The following is a 17,671-nucleotide window of genomic DNA, read 5'->3' as shown; positions in this document are numbered from 1 at the left end:
TGGGATCTGCGAGGGTGCAAAGCGCTCAGTTCCTCTCAAGTATAGTTGTGCTTTTAATAATAATAATAATAAACTTTATTCTTTATAGCACTTTTCCAAACACATGTTACAAAGTGCTTTCCAAAGGCAGCTATACATTAGAAAATAATAGAAATAAACTTTTGGTCAGAGAATAAAACAGTTTAAATAACAGAAACATAAAAAAAAGTTAGAAGTTCCTAAAAAATCAGGGAAGATTCTCCGATAAAAGTATGTTTTAAGAATTGAGAAGTGATTTAAAAATTGTCATAGAGTCAGCAGACCTGATCTCCTCAGGCAGATCATTCCAGAGTGTTGAGGCCCGGACTAAAAAGGCTGTGTTCCCTTTAGTTTTCAGCCAGGCCCGTGGAAGAGAGCAGACCTTTGCCCGAGGATGTTAAGGTACGTGCTGATGTATATGATGATAAAAATCTGTGAGGTAAGTTGGGGCAAGTCCATTTAGGGCCTTAAAACTAATCAATAAAATCTTAAAATCAATCCTAAAACATACTGGGAGCCAGTGTAAAAACACTAAAACAGGGGTTTTAAACTGTTGCTCCTCCCCCTCATTCTGCTTTTTTCCGCTTGATTTGCTGTGTAATTCTTTTGCCTAACGCCACGATTGAGACTTCTGCAGGGACATCTGCCATTACACTTTTACCATTGATGGTTCTTGAATACGCCTGACTTCAGTCGAGCAGCCATTTGTAATGGCCAAAACAGCCAATGGAGCACCCGTGATTGTAGGAAGATCTCTGATTGGCTGACAATCAACATCACGCTCCTGGATTTATAAATGTCATTTCACTGGGCCAGAAGAAGGAGCAGAGTTTCATTGTCCACTCAGAACATTTTGGATTACAGTATATTCAAAGATACATACCGCAGCTTTAACCACTAGGCCATCACGTCAAACTTCTACAAACTGTTCTACATTTTCTCACCATCTAGTAATAAAAACACCTAAAAAATCCATCCCCATTTATTCTATTTTTAAGTTATAAAATCGTTAAAAAAAAATAAATAAATAAATAATAATAATAATAATAATAATAATAATAATAATAATAATAATAATAAGTGCACATATTTTGTTTATTGCTAGTGCATCAAACATTTTTATTGTTTTAGACTTTTTTACGACATGTACCCTTTAATATAGAGTCCTAAACTATCTTATTTATTGATAAGTTTTATCAGTGTTTTATCAACGAATGTTTTATCATGTAAAGCACATTGAGTTGCCTTGAGTATGAAATGCGCTATATAAATAAATTTGCCTTGCCTTGCCTTGCCTTGCCTTATCACATTTTTACGCTGCCTCTGATATACTTTTTAAATTATTTTTTAAATTAAAAAAGCATGTGTTGTATGGCATTCCTAACCCAGTAGATGGCGGTACTGCTCCACCAGGTGTTGCCAGTCGCCATTAAAAGTAACCGTAGAAGAAGAACGGTGCAGCGGCAGCAGCGGCGGCAGCGGAACCTTCGTTAACTGCTTCCTGTTTCCCTGTTACACTTTCTACTGTTACACCGCGATGGCTCAGGAGGAAATACACGTGCCTCTGAGTGGTGAGTGTGTTTTATGTCAAATTAATACATTGTGCACAAGTATGAGCTTCATAATATCACTGGACGGGATTACTGTCAGTGAAGCATCATAAAAACCAGTGGAAGAAAACAGTTATTTACACATGTACCAATGTGTAGGACTAATGTTCGTCAATGACTGTTTAGTTTTCTATGTTAGAACAGCCTTAGTTAATTAGTTAATAGGCCATTATTTTATGTCCTGTTCAGATGATGATGAGAAAACTAGCGGTGAGACACAGGCTAATCTACAGACAGATTACATTTATTACAGTATGGCCGCTTGATCTGAGGGTCACATTATCAGCATTAGAATAAAGACCAATCTGAGCCTTAACACAGGAAACAAGAAAGGGTTTTATCCTCTTTCTGTTAATTGGTTGTGAGTTTTAGTTGTCATTTTGTATGGCTTCTCTCTCTCTCTCTCTCTCTCTCTCTCTCTCTCTCTCTCTCTCTGTGTGTGTGTTGTCATATTGTGTATTTTAGTTGTCAATTTCTGTATTTGATTTGCCATTTTGTGTATTGATTGTTTGAGTTTTTATACATTTAGTGTATTTTGTTTTTGGCTATTGATACTGAAACGTATCAACAGACTGCAGCGTTGGCCAGTTTAGGTCACGTGAGAGGTGCACCACGTGACTGAAAGTTCCATCAGTTGTATTTTAACTCATATTTATTTTTACCTACCCCGCTAACCCTTTTATTTGAACCCAGGAAATACCCAAAAATGTTTTTGTTTTTTTTTTGTTTATGTATTTGTAAAGAAGGACTTTGCCATGTTAAATATTTTAAAATGTAAACATATAGATGACAAAAGTGGGGTTCGTACCCATAGTAGCAGAAGGAAGAATCTTTGAGTCAGGCGCCTTAAGGCCTATGCGATTTTTGGCCCATTTTGAGCCGATTTATGACTCATGCGTCTATTTTTGGGATCGTGTGAGTCTCTACTAGATCGTGTGTCGTGTAGTATACACGGGGTCACAAGAAGCAATAAACACCTCATGATCAGCTCCTGATCATCAATCGTATGGTCGTAAGGAAATCAAACATGTTTGAAATCCTGGTCATTCCTCGTGAGGGTATCTCACAGTTGAAGCAGTGCCACGGACCGGCTTACCGTAAACGCTCACACTGCGCATGTGCGAACACCGTAGGACCGCTGTAAAACTGACGGACTGTCCACGTCTGTCCAGCCAGCTCCTGGTCCATCACGTCACCTCCTTTTGTTTTTTAAAGCTCTTTTTGCTGAAATTTGCTAGTGTCTTTCCACTTCCGGGTTCTTCTTCTTCGTCTGTTTTAATGGTGACGCTTCAGAGTTCTTCTTCTTCTACGTTGCATTTCCGGAAACAAGACCCCGACGTGTCGTGTTTGAACGTACAGTGTGAGCAGTCAGATCGTGTCCGTAAAGTGAGAATATGAATCGTGAGCTGCGCACATTCGGGCTTTGCACCTGAGTCGCACAGTTTGAGCTGAAGCTGAGTACAATGTTTGAAAAAATCACGCAGTGTATCCCAGCCTTTAGACCACTTGGCCATCCTGACACCATGAAAACACAAGCACGTTATGCTTATGTAGAAAAGGTTCAGAAAATGTCCCGGGGGCTATTGATTTGTTTCCATATGAAAATAAACTTCTTTTTCTTTAGTGTATGATAGTTGTTTTGTTTTTAGTGTTGTTTTGTGCGCTTTTGGAGTTATTTTGTGTATTTTTAGTGTCGATTTGTGTATTTGTTTTCTTTTGTGTATTGTAGTTGTTTTTTGTGTTTTCATTAATGTTGTGTATTTTTTGCTGATTAATTACATTAATAAACACAATGGCTAGTTACATTTAAAGTTATTAATCTTTGATCAAGACGAATTGCAATATAAATAAAACTGCTTTCAAAATACTATAATTAATGTAAAAAAATACCTATTATAGAAGAATCCAGAATGAAGTCATTTAATTGAAAGAAAGAAATCAAATGAATGAAGTGGTTATTTAGGGTCCACAGTAACAATCCTAACATGAAACAACATGTTCACTTTGTGTTTTCTAAAAGCTAGAAGCAAAACATTTGCTGGCAGGAAAAACCTGTCTACATTTGCTTCTCAGAGTAACACAAACATTGTTTAGAGAGAGTAGATCCACTGTGATCAGAGGTTGGATTTAAAGCTGGAACGACAGACAAATGATCTGAATCCTCAACATTTTTAGCACTCACCACACAAAGATCGATTCCAAAGGTAAATGAAGGGCTGCAAACACCCGTTAGGTGCTGTTTTAGACATTTCGAGCCTCCAATGTTTCATCGTCTTACACTGTTTGTTTAGTGTTTTTAATGTTTTCTGTTGCACTTCATCATGTAAAGCACATTGAATTGCCTTGCATATGAAATGTGCTTCACAAATCAAGTTGCCTTGACTTTTATCATTTTAGAAGGTAAATTCTCCATGTTCCATTCATATTTTTTTTGTGATTGTGGAGTATCTGAGGTTCTTGTGGCTTTCCTCTAAGTCCCATGTGTCAAACTCAAGGCCCAGGGACCAAATCACCTCTGCAACCTGGAGAGGGGTCGGGGTCGGGGTATGAAGTGTCTCATTTGCATTGCAGGGGTAGAAAAGAATTCCCCAAGCATTGGTAAATGGACTTGATTTTATATAGCGCTTTATCACCACACTGAAGCAGTCTCAAAGCGCTTTACATATCAGCTCATTCACCCAATCACACCAGTGGGACAGCACTGCCATGCAAGGCGCTAGTCGACCACTGGGAGCAACTTAGGGTTCAGTGTCTTGCCCAAGGACATTTCGACACATAGTCAGGTACTGGGATCGATCCCCCAACCTCTCGATCAGAAGACGACCCACTACCACCTGAGCCATGGTCGCCCACATTGCAGTTCCGCTTTATATAGACCACAACTCTACGATTTGTATGTAAAAAGGAAGGATTTAAAAGCATGATATGTCTCCTCTAATTACTCTTTAAAGCAGAATAAAAGTGAATTCCTCTTTAACCTGACCTTGTATACAGTTAATTCCTAATGCTAATTTAATTCTGAATTAAAATTAATTCCGAATTAAGTGGCTAGTTTTTTCTGTTTTTAATTCTGAATTAGATGATTCCTCTTTCTTGTAAACACTTAACCGGGTTAAAGCCACTCTAAGTTATTTGTATCGTTTTGCGCTTGCAGGATTTGCGGCGATGACGCGCTGGTGACGACATAATCAAAGACGGCGGCGGCCCGGACTCCAGCCTAGACTATTAAATAAGAGCCTTAAAAGACATGGATATAATGAATAGAGTGGATGGACGGAGGCAGCAGGGCTCTACACTCATTTTTCCAGTGGTTGCACAGAATTTGGTCACACCTTCTTGATTTAATTTGAGTTGATTTTTATTGATCATGTAAATGGAAACTTAAAAACAGTTTAAAATAAAATAAGTTGACCTTAAGATATAAAACAGTATCTTGCATCTTCAAATTGTTATGCATCTTAGCAGTTGTTATTTTTTTTAGTTAATGTATTTGAAAGGCTACAAAAAGTAAAGTTGAATTTGATAACACATGATCATGTGGTCAACACAATTGCTCATTTCATGCCACACATAAAACATGCATATTTAACCAGCACATTGGTGGTTGAATTATTCTGTTCCCTCACAAGTAAAATCTCTATTTTCTTCCAGAATAGTGTTTTTGTTGGTTTAGTTTTTTACCAGGGATTTAAAACTTAAGGTTAGCTACAGGTGCAGAAAAGTTGATGGTCTGTAGATGTTGCAGGAGGTGAAGTAGGAAAGTGCTGAGTCATTGCACAACGTTATTAAAAGCTTCTGACACAAAAAAAAACTCTTGTTTTCAATAGGTTTTTTTTAAAGCTATAGGGAGCCATTGCAAAAGAGTCAAAGAGCCACATTAGGCCCCAGAGCTACAGGTTGCAGACCCTGCCCAGAGAGAACCACAGCTGAACATCTGGCCTGGCATCATAGTCCATCCAAGCTGATTCTGACGAGGTTCTCCTCTTTTGTTTGGAATTGTGTACGCTCTCTACTCCTCTAGGCACATTCTTCCCCGCCCCCTGGGTCCGATAAGCGCATCACACGTTACATGTCACTATGCTCGGTGAGCTCAGCGCGCTCTACCCCACTCGCTCTACTTCACTCACACACACTGAAAAATTTTTCGCATATGCGACCAATTTGGTCGCAGTTTCATGCCCTGATTTATACATGGAAATGCAAAATAGCACTAACGTGGAAATTGTTGGATTCCTCACCTCTGTGGCCCACTTCAGATCAAACTTATCCGTATTTAGCCCCTGAACTAAAATTCAAATATTGATAAGTAGCTTCCAACTTTTCTATTGATATGATCAATTAATAAATACATTTATTCACAACTGACAGAGATGGCTTCAGCTATTTGTTGTGCACATAAACACCAAAGGTCATGTGACCTTGAGTTTGTTGCAAGCCCTCGTCACATTTTCCCGCTGTGTGATTGATCAGTAATGGCACACCATGCACAGGTGTTTAAATGAAGTGTCTGCTCTTTAGGGGAAGATGCAGCCCCTCAGATTGAAGATGACGGTGATGGAAGCAACTCTGAAGGTGGAAGCATCAGCAACCAGTCAGAGGATGGAAGTGACGGAGAGGAGGTTGGTGGGGAGGATGAAGATGGAGGTGAGTGTAACACCAATGCTGGCTGGGCCCAGGCCATGGCTAAGATCCTGGGGAAGAAGACTGCAGAGAACAAGAGCTGCAGCATCCTGGTGAAGAACAAAGAGCTGGAGAAGACGAAGGCCAGAGAGCGTCAGGAGCAGCTGGAGAAGAAGCAGCAGGTAGGACCCGTGCTCCTCCTGCTGATGCAGCTACCTGTTAGTGACGTCTCTGCTTCCAACAGGTCAACAAGAGGCAGCTGTACGAGTCCATGTGCAGGGAGAAGCTGGACGTCGTGAAGGACCGGGACACGGAGCGCGCTCTGCAGAGGATCGCCACCAGGTGGTCACCCTGACTCCCACCGAGCTGCTGCTGTGGTCACACAGGAGGTGATTGCTGATTGGTTGTTGTTCTGCACACAGGGGTGTGGTCCAGCTCTTCAATGCAGTGAGGAAACACCAGAAATCTGTGGACGACAAACTGAAGGAGGTCGGCGGCTCGGAGAGGAAGAAGGCCAAAATCCTGTCGTCGGTCTCAAAGAGAGATTTCATTGGTTATCTGCGAGGGAAGGACGCTGAGAAACCCCCGGTGAGTGACACCCTTCATACTACCCTCAGTAATTGGTGTTGGAACTGGGAGGTGTGGCTTTAGTAAGGGGCCCTTCTCCAACAATGTCAATAAAAGTTTTTACAGCAGAGATCAAAAACTTTCAACCTTTCACATCTTTTTTGAGTAAATTATCTGCTATTTATTGATGTATGCGTCCTACATTATGTTTCTATCTGATAAACAATGCTTGTTTCCAGCAGCTTTAAATCAATGGGAGTAAAAAATAGAGATTCCCTCTTAGCAGCAGAAAAGCTTAAATCCTGAGGAGCTGCCAATGATTGTGTGTGGCCACATGGGGGCAGTGCAGTCTCACACACAGAGCAGAGGTAAAGTGTGTGTGTGTGTGTGCGCGCAGGAAGCTGCAGCAGAGGAGAAGCCTGCCTGGAGCGTCCTCACAGAGGATTTCATGATGGGAGCCACCATGAAGGACTGGGACAAAGAGTCTGAGGAAGACGGTGAGGACGAACAGTGAAGCAGCTGGAAAACATCTGCCGACACCATCCTGGATGCTCTGGATACAGCACAGCCTCCGCTGTTTGAATCCATGTCCCTCAGTGAGACCACATGCTGGTGCTCAGTGTGGATGCATCGCTAAACTTCATCACTTTGACATTCAGGAACAACGTTTCCAACACACTGAGGTGTGATGAACTATGGAAAAAGCTTCTGTTGCCTTCACTCAGACTCTGTTCCTGCTCATTTTGACAGAAGTGACATCTATTTTTGTACAAAGACCCATTACCAGTGAGTCATGGTTCTGTTGGTTCCACCTCACTGATAATAATGTTGATACAGTTTTTGTGACTAAAGTTTACATGGACGAAAATTAGATAATGGTGACACGGACCTGAATGTCAGCTACAGCCCAGTGAGTTCCAAGGTTTTATTGATAGAACTCATTCAGTGAATGAGCCTTGTTGCTTTGATGTTGTGTGTGTCTTAGCAAATAAAAAACAAATGCTTTCAAGTGCTTCAGATCGTTCACAGCACCAGCACCTGCCAACTTGAATATAAAGCACAAGCTCAGTCTGTTTTTAGTGTGGTTTTATCAGAATGAATGAATGAGTCTAATGTTCTACATTCATGGTGCTCACAGAAGCACTATGGACATTAAATCATTTTTTATGTTTTTTGTCGTCAACCTTCAAACTTTCCTGCGCTCATATTTTTAGTTTATCTTCATTTTCTATCAGTAGCAAACCGTCTGCTTCAGAATAACAGAAATAATGTGGTTGGCATGAGTCGGTACATTCAGAAGATCAGAGAATCCATTTAGACAACACTGCCACGATTAGTGGGTTTCAACGTGTTTAAATCAAGTTTAAAATTTTCTGCCACTTTCCAATAGTTTGTGACCAAACTGAACAAATGCTCAGAAATTCAGGTTTTCATAGCCATCAAAGATTTGAGAAGAAGTGAGGCAGGAAACGGAAACTCAAAGGTTTCTTTTCAATTAGAGGCCGACCAATATGGGTTTTTTCTAGGCAATGCCAATACTATATATATATATATATATATATATATATTAAAGCCGATATCCAATGTATCAGCTGATAATCTAATGTAAACTAGACATTAACACAAATTCTTAAATACCAAAATACAACTCACGACGAAGTAGAACACTATAAATTAAAATAAGGAACTTTAATTAGTAACACTGTTACTGTTAAGGACAGTAGAGCCACTGATTAATAGCAAAGTGGCTACCGTGGACTCCTTCAGGTTCCTGGGATCCACAATCTCACAGGACCTGAAGTGGACCTCCCACATAGACACAACCAGGAAAAAGGCACAGCAGAGGATGTACTTCCTGCGACAGCTGAGGAAGTTCAACCTGCCCCAGGAGCTGCTGATAATGTTCTACACCTCCATCATTCAGTCTGTTCTGTGCACCTCCATCACTGTCTGGTTTGGATCTACAACCAAACTAGACAGACACAGACTACAAAGGATAATCAGGACTGCAGAAAAGATCATTGGTGTTGATCTGCCCTCCATCCAAGACTTATACCTGTCCAGGGTCAGGAAACGGGCAGGTAGCATCACTGCAGACCCCTCACACCCTGCACACAATCTGTTTAAACTCCTCCCCTCCGGCAGACGCTACAGATCACTGTACGCCAAAACTACCCGCCATAAAAACAGTTTCTTCCCCCAGGCTGTCACTCTGATCAACACTATACAGTCAAAGAGTGTCAGACCTGGTTCTGTTACTGTGAAATAACCTGGAACTAAACATAACAACCCTGGAACAACCTGTCACTGTGAATGTTCATGGACATAATATTTTCATTTAAATGTTCACCTGCACTACTCATCAATGCACTACTGCACTATTATCTTATTATTATTATTGTATTTTTTATTTTATTTCATTATTATTATTATTATTATTATTATTATCTTGTTATTTTTATTTAGTTTGCACATATTAGTCTAACTACTCTTATATTTATGTTTATACTTCTTTTTTTATTTATTTTTCTTTATTTTCTTTACTTTTCTTTATTCTAGTTGATTGTTATTATTTAATGTTACACTACCTGAGAGAGCACAGGTCACCAAAAGAAATTCCTCATGTGTATTCATTCACCCTTGGCCAATAAAGTTGATTCTGATTCTGATTCTGAAAAGGAAAAGTCAATCTAAACCATTTCTGGAATAAAGTTTGTCAGTAACAAACAATAAACATGGAAATAACACAAAAGGCCAAATGTAACTAAAAAATGACACACTGACTCTTCCCATTATTGTTTTTAATACAAAAAGCACAGAGACACAGAATCTCCACACAGTAAAACACTTCATACGTCAGTTACATATTAGAGCATTACCCATTTATCAGCCAAGCTGTTAGACCGATGTTGATCAATCGCTGATAGGTAAAATCAGCTTGATAAAGAACCCACGTTCAGCTTCAATTACGATTACACTTACCAGCATGTTTTCCAGTTAAAATTAAATTATATACAGTATATATTTTTATCCATGATGTTAATTACGAAAGTTCAATTAATTAATGAATTACAATTACTGAGCCTGAAATACAAACCTAATAAAAGTTAACATTAGTCTTATGTTAGTTTTCTGTTAGCATCTCTTATAATAACGAGTTTAAAATACACTAAAAACAAATATCTATCATCCAATTTCTTTCCTATCTATTGGTTACCTTGCTAAGATCCCTAATCAATGAAAATACAGGTTTTTAATATTTGTTTAATTGGTAAAATGTGGGAAAGCTTGATATGAAACACTTCAATTATTATCTACATATGTGTAGAACTATACATAGAACTGTAACATGGTTCCCCAGTTTCATGGCATTTTTTACACAATTGTAATTATGCCATAATTGTAATTAATCCTCCATTACATGATTATAATTGTAAGTGATCCCAACCCTGTCAGCGGGGCTCGATTTTCAATACAGCTGAAGACCTGTGTAGTCATGCCTTCTTCACAGGGTAACTCGCAGATGCTTCCAGCAGCGCCCACAGGGGCGGTAGCCCGGTTTCCAACCGCAGTCACATCACTAAGATCGGTGAGAGAGGCAAGAATGCTTTTGTTCATCCTAAACTAATTTAACGTTGTAATGCCAAAAAACTTTGTAAATTTGGTGCTTTATAAATTAAGTTGGCTTGGCAACAATCATATTAAATCAGTGACTTCTTTTTGCATAATTAATATTAATGTCCAATTGCAAAATTAGTTGTGTTTAGCATGATTATATGCTTATGATTATATAGCAATTTTTTTATTCCTGTATTTCTTAATCTCTGAATATTGTGTCCTTTTCTTTTAGGATGGACATGCCTTGATTTCTACAGAAGATATTGAGGGTCTGTTGTCCCAAGGGGCTTCACTTTCTGAGGCAGCCTCTGTTCTGTGTATATCCAGACCCACCTTATACAAGCTCATGCAGGAATACAACATAAGGCATACCAGATTCAGTGATATATCTGATCAGATGTAATGATAAGAGCCATTAAAGCTGAATATCCTCATGTTGGAGAAATCATGCTAAATGGACATTTGTGTGCCAGGAACATTATCATCCAAAGACGTCGTCTCAGAGACTCTATTAAAAGGGTTGATGGTGCGGGTGTTGAGTCCAGAAGAGCAACAACAATACAGAGGAGAGTCTACACTGTTCCTTTCCCAAACTACATATGGCACATCGATGGTAATCAAACTGATCCGATGGAAATTAGTTGTACATAGTGCAATGGATGGCTACAGCAGAATGATACCTTTTCTCCAGTGTTCCAACAACAATAGAGCTGAAACTGTAATGGGCCTTTTCAGTACAGCCATTAGGGAAGTTGGGTGGCCCATTCATATTAGAACTGATCATGGGGGGGAGAATGTGCTGATTTGGGAAGACATGAGAGTTCACAGAGGAGAAAATTCTACGTTGACTGGAAGCTCTGTGCATAACCAGCGCATTGAGAGATTCAATCGGGACTTGAACAGGAACTGCCGTGATGTCTTTGCCCCAATATTTTCAGAACTAGAGTCAATGGAGATCTTGGATGTAGACAATGAATCAGATTTATTTTGTCTCCACTATGTGTACATCCCTAGGATCAATCACACATTGTACGAGTTTAAAACAGCATTTAATAATCATTCAATTTCCACGGAGAGTAACAGAACTCCTGTTCAGCTTTTCACACAAGACAGACATTTTCTGTTATTAAACAGTCCAGAAGCTGCAGCTGAGGAAAGACAGGAATCTGTATCAACTCAGGAGGTGCAATACTTGTTTTGCCCCCTTAATAATCAGGATTTACAAGAACTGGTTGTTGTAGTGAACCCACTTGAAAATGATGGTGACAAAGGAAAGAGACTGTATCGCACTGTTCAGGAATTTGTGTTCAATAAGATGAAAAATGTGTAACTATTGTGTAAACCAGAGTCTTTATAGCAGCGGATAAAAGCTGTTAAGCTGTGAGGAGTTAAATTTTTTTAAATAATATTTTATGTATTTTTTATTTGAGAATATTATTACCAGACAGCACTTTACAATTATTGTATTTTTTTAACTTTATTTTCATATTCTGTATAATAAATACATTTTTGGTTTACTGAAGTTTCAAATAAACAAGCAAATTTATGTTTTGCATTTTGTTCCATACTCTGTACCGAAAATGAACCGCACTGTGACCTCAATACCGAGGTATGTATCGAACCGTGATTTTTGTGTATCGTTACACCCCTAGTATATATGCAACATTAAATATAGCAACAAGTGCTAATGTTTATTGTGCAAATACTGTAAATACATCTAAAGTGCATTGGTCCTGCGACGACTAAACATTTGTAACATTTAACAGTTAAAATTGCATAAACTCAAACATATTGTGTGCTGTCGTGCATACCCTGCATGTGGATTTTCTAAATGTATTTGAAATAACTTTGTTCAGTAATGGTGTCTTAAGCAGAGGTGGGTAATCCAGGTGCCATAAAGTACAAATCCTGTCCAGCAGTTGTTCCAACCAATCGCTAAACCAGCTCCTCTGTAGGTAGATGGTAGGTTGTTAGTGAAAACACCTGTTATAAATGTACAGGCTGATCCAGAAACATGGCAGGGTTTTTACTCTATGGCACCTGGATTACCCATCTCTGGTCTTAAACTTGTGTAGTCTATACTGCACTAAAGATGACTCCATTCATGAGAGCCACCAGGATGTGGTACTCAAATTCATCATCATCTGCCAGCATCTTTGAGTTTACAAAGATCTGAATCTCATTTGAGCATGTGTGAGCGATGGGAAGGTGTTTTGTGTCATCGTGCACAAAAGTCAGCTTTGGACTCGGATGAAATCCAACAGCAGGAACTTTGCCACTTCCAGTTGCAAAGGCTAGGATGCGACCAGGATTCAAAGTGGAACTGAGATGTTCTTCAAACTCCTTCTCTACAAGAGAGCAGAAAGGGAAAAGTACAAAACATTCAAATGATGTGTGTACTTAAGTTGTTCACCTATTTTGTTGCACCTTCCCTTGTCGCTGGCACATACCACTTAGATGTACAACAGTGTGGCCTACAGATTTAGATGTTCAGCTACAGTCTGTCACTTTTTAGAACGCATAAAAACACTTAATGTATAGTGACAAGGTTAAACAATTGGTTATTAACTTGGTGGACTTTAAACATTAAGAAATGGTGAAGAAGCAAACAAACATACCTTAATTTGAGCCTATGAATACAATGATTTTGTTCATGTATTTTAAGGACTAAATTTAAGTTTGATAACAAATACATGTACCTTGGACAGAATGGAGAAACTCTCTGAATTTAACCACCATTAGCTCCTCTCTTGGTCTTCTGTTGCTTCCCTGAAAGGAGGGGTTTCTTTCAAGAGTGGAAGAACCTGTAAAAACACCAACATAAACTCCATTAAATGTTGAGCCTAAAAGTTCTCTGGATGCTTGAGTGTTTTCTGCTTGTGTACCTGAGAGCATTCAACATTGTTCCATTATGCAGAATAATTTTTCAGCCAAGTACCCCCTAAACTAGGGGTGTCAGTTAAATTTTAGTTCAGTGACCACATTTAGCACAATGTGATCTCAAGTGGACCAGTAAAATGTCAACACAAAAAACTAAAAATAATGAAAACTCCTTTTGTTTTAGTGCAAAGAAGTACAAGTACATTAACAAGATGCCTCTTCATAACAGTAATAATTATGATAAATGTAATTTAAATGTATCTTTCAGGTCACTCAAGGTCACTGTACAATAAAAGTAAGCAGATAATAAAAACAAAAATACTGGCATATAACATGGGCTCATGTAACTACAGAGAGTATGCAATTTTGAACAGGTGACTACCGAGTTTGGATTTAAACAGAGGGAGAGAGTCGATGTGAATGTCTGACAGGAGTGAATTCCAGAGATAGAGAACAAAGTGACTAAATGCTTTCCTCCCAATGGTGCTGAGCCGGCTGGAGGGCAGAATGGAGGAGGGTGGAACACAATGGAAGGATGGTGGACCTGAGGGAGCTAAAGGAGGTGGCAATACGCAGGAAATCTGACAAATAAAGAGGGGCAAGGTGTAAATGTACCCCCATTTGAGAAACACTGCTCTAGGATTCTGGTTTTGACCACAGACGAAACTGTAAATTATAAGCGTAAATTTAAATTTTTCCAAATGTGTCAGTGACAAAAATCTATCATCTCTTGCCATTTTCCCTAGAAAAAGTTGAAATATAAAAAATAATTAATCTGAGAATAAAGTCTTCAGCCAATCAGAGCAGGTGGATCTCAGTGAAAAGCTGCTTCTGTCTTCTGAAGCTTCTCATGAGTGCTTACACATATATTTAATGGTTACCAGGATGAGGAATGGGCAGATATGATTTTAGATGTTGATCCTGTAGTTTCAGGATAGAAACACTATCCTGAAGTTATACTTCAAAGTGTGTTCATATAATAAACAGCCTCAGAGCAAGTGAGGATACAGTTTGGCATTAAAAAAAAAACCCAACAAAAACCTTCGCCTAATGGCAGTTTCAATATTTGTACTTTATATATATATACAGTGTTGGGAATGTTACTTTAAAAAAGTAATTAGTTATAGTTACTACTTGTTCAAAAAAGTAACTGCGTTAGTAACTGAATTACTCTATAATAAAAGTAACTCATTACCAAAGAAAGTAACTATTTGCGTTACTGTTATAAAAAAAAAAAAAAAAAGTTGCTCTATGTCAAATAATTCACATTTTTTTTAGATGCGTGTATTGTGAGGTGTTTCATTAAATTAGAGTTGCTTACAACGAATGTCGACAAAATCTTCACTCATGGATATAATGAACACTTCACATGCACGTTCTTAACTTTGACCACAATTAATTTAAAGTAGTGTTCGCCACCTTAAAAATGACAACTTTTCATCAGACTGCTCCACGCTCACCATCTCTGCTGATTCATCAAATCTGCTCTGTGTGTGTGTGTGTGTGTGTCGCCTCAGCCAATCATAATCACTCACCTTGTTTTTAACCCGCCCCCTCACAACAGCTGAGTAAGAAGCTGAGGATGTTTTCGGATAAAAGTTTAATGCATGTAACTGCATGTAAAGTTAATGCATGTAACGCACCACATTTAACGTTCAGTAACGATAACGGCGTTGTAACGGCGTAAAAAGTAATTAGTTAGATTACCCCGTTACTGAAAAACAAACGTTATTTTAAACGCCGTTATTCCAAACATTGTATATATATATATATATATATATATATATATATATATATATATATATATATATATATATATAAAACGCAAGGTGGATTTTCTATAAGATTTAATTAAACAATTGCGTGAAATATGAGAAATAATGATGTTGAAACCTCAACATTTCTTCCATTTTTAAGTTACTGCTAGCTTCCTTATTATCTTACCCTCTAAATAAACCATAAAAATGTAGTTTTAAGTTAAGGTTTCAGTTAATTTCTAACTGGTAGCCCTTTGGACTATTCAGTATCTATGAAGTAGCTCACAGTACAAATACCTTTTTACTGTAGTTAAATAGTTTTTTTCTGGTATCTGTACTTTACTTGAGTATGTATTTCTTTTGGTGACTTTTTACCCAAATCTCATACATTTGTAAAGCATTTATAAAATAATTCATTAATGGTATCACTGCAGTCCAAAGAAATCCAACGTTTCACACCCTTGAACTAAGCAGCAGCCATGTTGAAAGTCTCATGGCAGTCTGATCCTGATCTGCAGAGATAGTTGAGGAACACAGACAGAAAGACAGACAGACAGACAAACAGACAGACAGACAGACAGACAGACAGACAGACAGACAGACAGACAGGCAGACAGACAGACAGACAGAGATTCCTTGCTTTTATAGAGAAGATGAACTTGTTACTTCTAAGACCTTCAAAGATGACGTCACGATGTAAAAAAAAACGCAAACCAACAACACAGCAGGACTCATTTTCAGAACAAAAGGCATGTCTCCATTCCAGAAACCTGGAGAACATGATTCTTTTGAGGCTAAATGAAAAATGTTAATAGTTTGAGCTTTTTTTGTTAGGCAGGTCCCTCAGTTTTTCGCGTTAACATTTTCAAGTTTTTAAAAATGTTAAACTCAAAGCCGCTCTTGGTTTAATCAATCATTTGTGTTTTATTCCCCCTTGAAACATTTTATTTACAAATTTGATAATGAGTAATTCTCCAGGTGTTCATAAAGGGTAACATATTTTATTTATTTCCATATACCAGTTTTCTACAAGTTCTTAAAAAACAAAAGTATGGAATTCACTGCTTAAAAAATATTTGTTTTACTTTTTACTTAAGTACATTTAGTAGCATGTACTTTTTTACTTTTACTCAAGTAAGGGAGCAACTTCAATTCAGCTAACCGGCTTTAGGACCCAGCTGCGGTCCATGAGGGGACAGTGAGTCCTGGTGTGCCGCCGGGCTCAGTGCGTTGCGCTCTGGTTACCGTCCCAGAATGCAGGAGTTCGCGGAGACGAACACAGGTCCGGGTTTAGAGCAAAACAGCGAGCTTTGAGACTCTGTCAGAGTTCACAGGGAGTAGAACAGTCCAAGTGTCTCCATTGAAAGCTGTCGGGTCAGTGTGTTTGTCTCCCTGGGAGGGCACATCAGGGCAGTGCGCGGCGCACCGCTGGACTGGCTCTGATGTGGCGGCGGTGGTGCGCGCAGACCCGGAGGCTGCCCAGCTGCCCCTTCCCAGACCACAACCACGCAAATCTGTAGACCGACAGCAGTTTATCTGGAGCTTATTTGGATCTGGAGAGGTTCCGTGGCACCTTTACGCACCGCTGATCGGTCCAAGGTGACGCAGGGCCGCCTGCCTTTGGTGCGTAAATGCTCTCCACTGTGAGCCCGAGGGCAGCGGCTGTGCGGCGCCGTGGGAGCTGAACGCACTGCCACTTTCTTTCTTCTGGGGATTGAAGCACACTTTGCGATGAAGATGAACGTGTTTATAGTCCGACTGTTCGTCACTCTGGAGGTGGCCACAGTGGCCCTCAGCCTGTCCACGTGCAGCACGCTGGACATGGAGCAGTTCATGAAGAAGCGCATCGAGGCCATCCGAGGGCAGATCCTCAGCAAACTGAAGCTCTCCAAGCCCCCGGAGGACTTCCCCGAGCCGGACGACGTGTCCCGGGACATCGTGGCCATCTATAACAGCACGCGCGACCTCCTGCAGGAGAAGGCGAACGCACGCGCAGCTACGTGCGAGCGGCAGCGCAGCGAGGAGGAATATTATGCCAAAGAAGTTCATAAGGTGGACATGCAGCCTTTCTACCCATCAGAGAGTATGTGACACACACACACACACACACCCACACACACACACACACACACACACACACACACACACACACACACACACACACACACACACACACACACACACACACACACACACACACACCCGTTTTTATCACACCGTGAGGACCAATGACAGAATGGTGTCTTATGGGATCCACCCTTTCTGAAGGTCATACAGATCTGATTTTAACTTCTAAAATCATGAAAAATTTAAGGGAACACACAAATCACTTGAAACATCTAACACTCACTGAAAAAGTTCAAACCTGAATTTTCCCGGTCCCCACGGCGTGAGCGATATTTCAGGAGGTGGACCCCACCAGGGTAGAAAAACCAACACACACACACACACACACACACACACACACACACACACACACACACACACACACACACACACACACACACACACGTTTCAACCTCTTCTCCTTATGAGGCTTCTCTGCAGAATGAAATTTGATTGATAAACAACAATCTGATGCACATTAAACTTTTCAAGACA

At 39.5% G+C, this 17,671-nt stretch overlaps 2 protein-coding genes across 2 annotated transcripts in view; both read left to right on the top strand.

The window, feature by feature from the left end:
* Positions 1–1,473: 1,473 nt before the first annotated feature.
* rrp15 (ribosomal RNA processing 15 homolog) lies at positions 1,474–7,824 on the top strand. The gene is made up of 5 exons (XM_028471218.1): positions 1,474–1,589; positions 6,147–6,430; positions 6,493–6,590; positions 6,671–6,836; positions 7,213–7,824. The coding sequence occupies exons 1-5, from the start codon at positions 1,556–1,558 to the stop codon at positions 7,327–7,329; spliced, it is 699 nt and encodes a 232-aa protein (XP_028327019.1). The 5' UTR covers positions 1,474–1,555; the 3' UTR covers positions 7,330–7,824.
* An 8,440-nt stretch (positions 7,825–16,264) lies between these two features.
* Positions 16,265–17,671, top strand: part of tgfb2 (transforming growth factor, beta 2) — a 77,955-nt gene continuing 76,548 nt past the window's right edge. The window contains exon 1 of the mRNA XM_028471058.1: positions 16,265–17,153. Coding sequence (XP_028326859.1) covers positions 16,802–17,153 — 352 coding nt within the window. The 5' untranslated portion in view covers positions 16,265–16,801. The remainder of the gene's footprint in view (positions 17,154–17,671) is intronic.

The sequence above is a fragment of the Gouania willdenowi genome, chromosome 16, assembly GCF_900634775.1.
Source record: "Gouania willdenowi chromosome 16, fGouWil2.1, whole genome shotgun sequence".
Classification (NCBI taxonomy): domain Eukaryota; kingdom Metazoa; phylum Chordata; class Actinopteri; order Blenniiformes; family Gobiesocidae; genus Gouania; species Gouania willdenowi.
This window is presented reverse-complemented; position numbering and strand designations above follow the sequence as displayed.

Coding starts and splice junctions, on each gene's coding strand:
- rrp15 (XM_028471218.1), top strand. CDS start 1,556: ATGGCTCAGGAGGAAATACACGTGCCTCTGAGTG. Junction 6,431..6,492: donor AGCTGGAGAAGAAGCAGCAG/GTAGGACCCGTG, acceptor TGCTTCCAACAG/GTCAACAAGAGGCAGCTGTA. Junction 6,591..6,670: donor CTGCAGAGGATCGCCACCAG/GTGGTCACCCTG, acceptor TTCTGCACACAG/GGGTGTGGTCCAGCTCTTCA.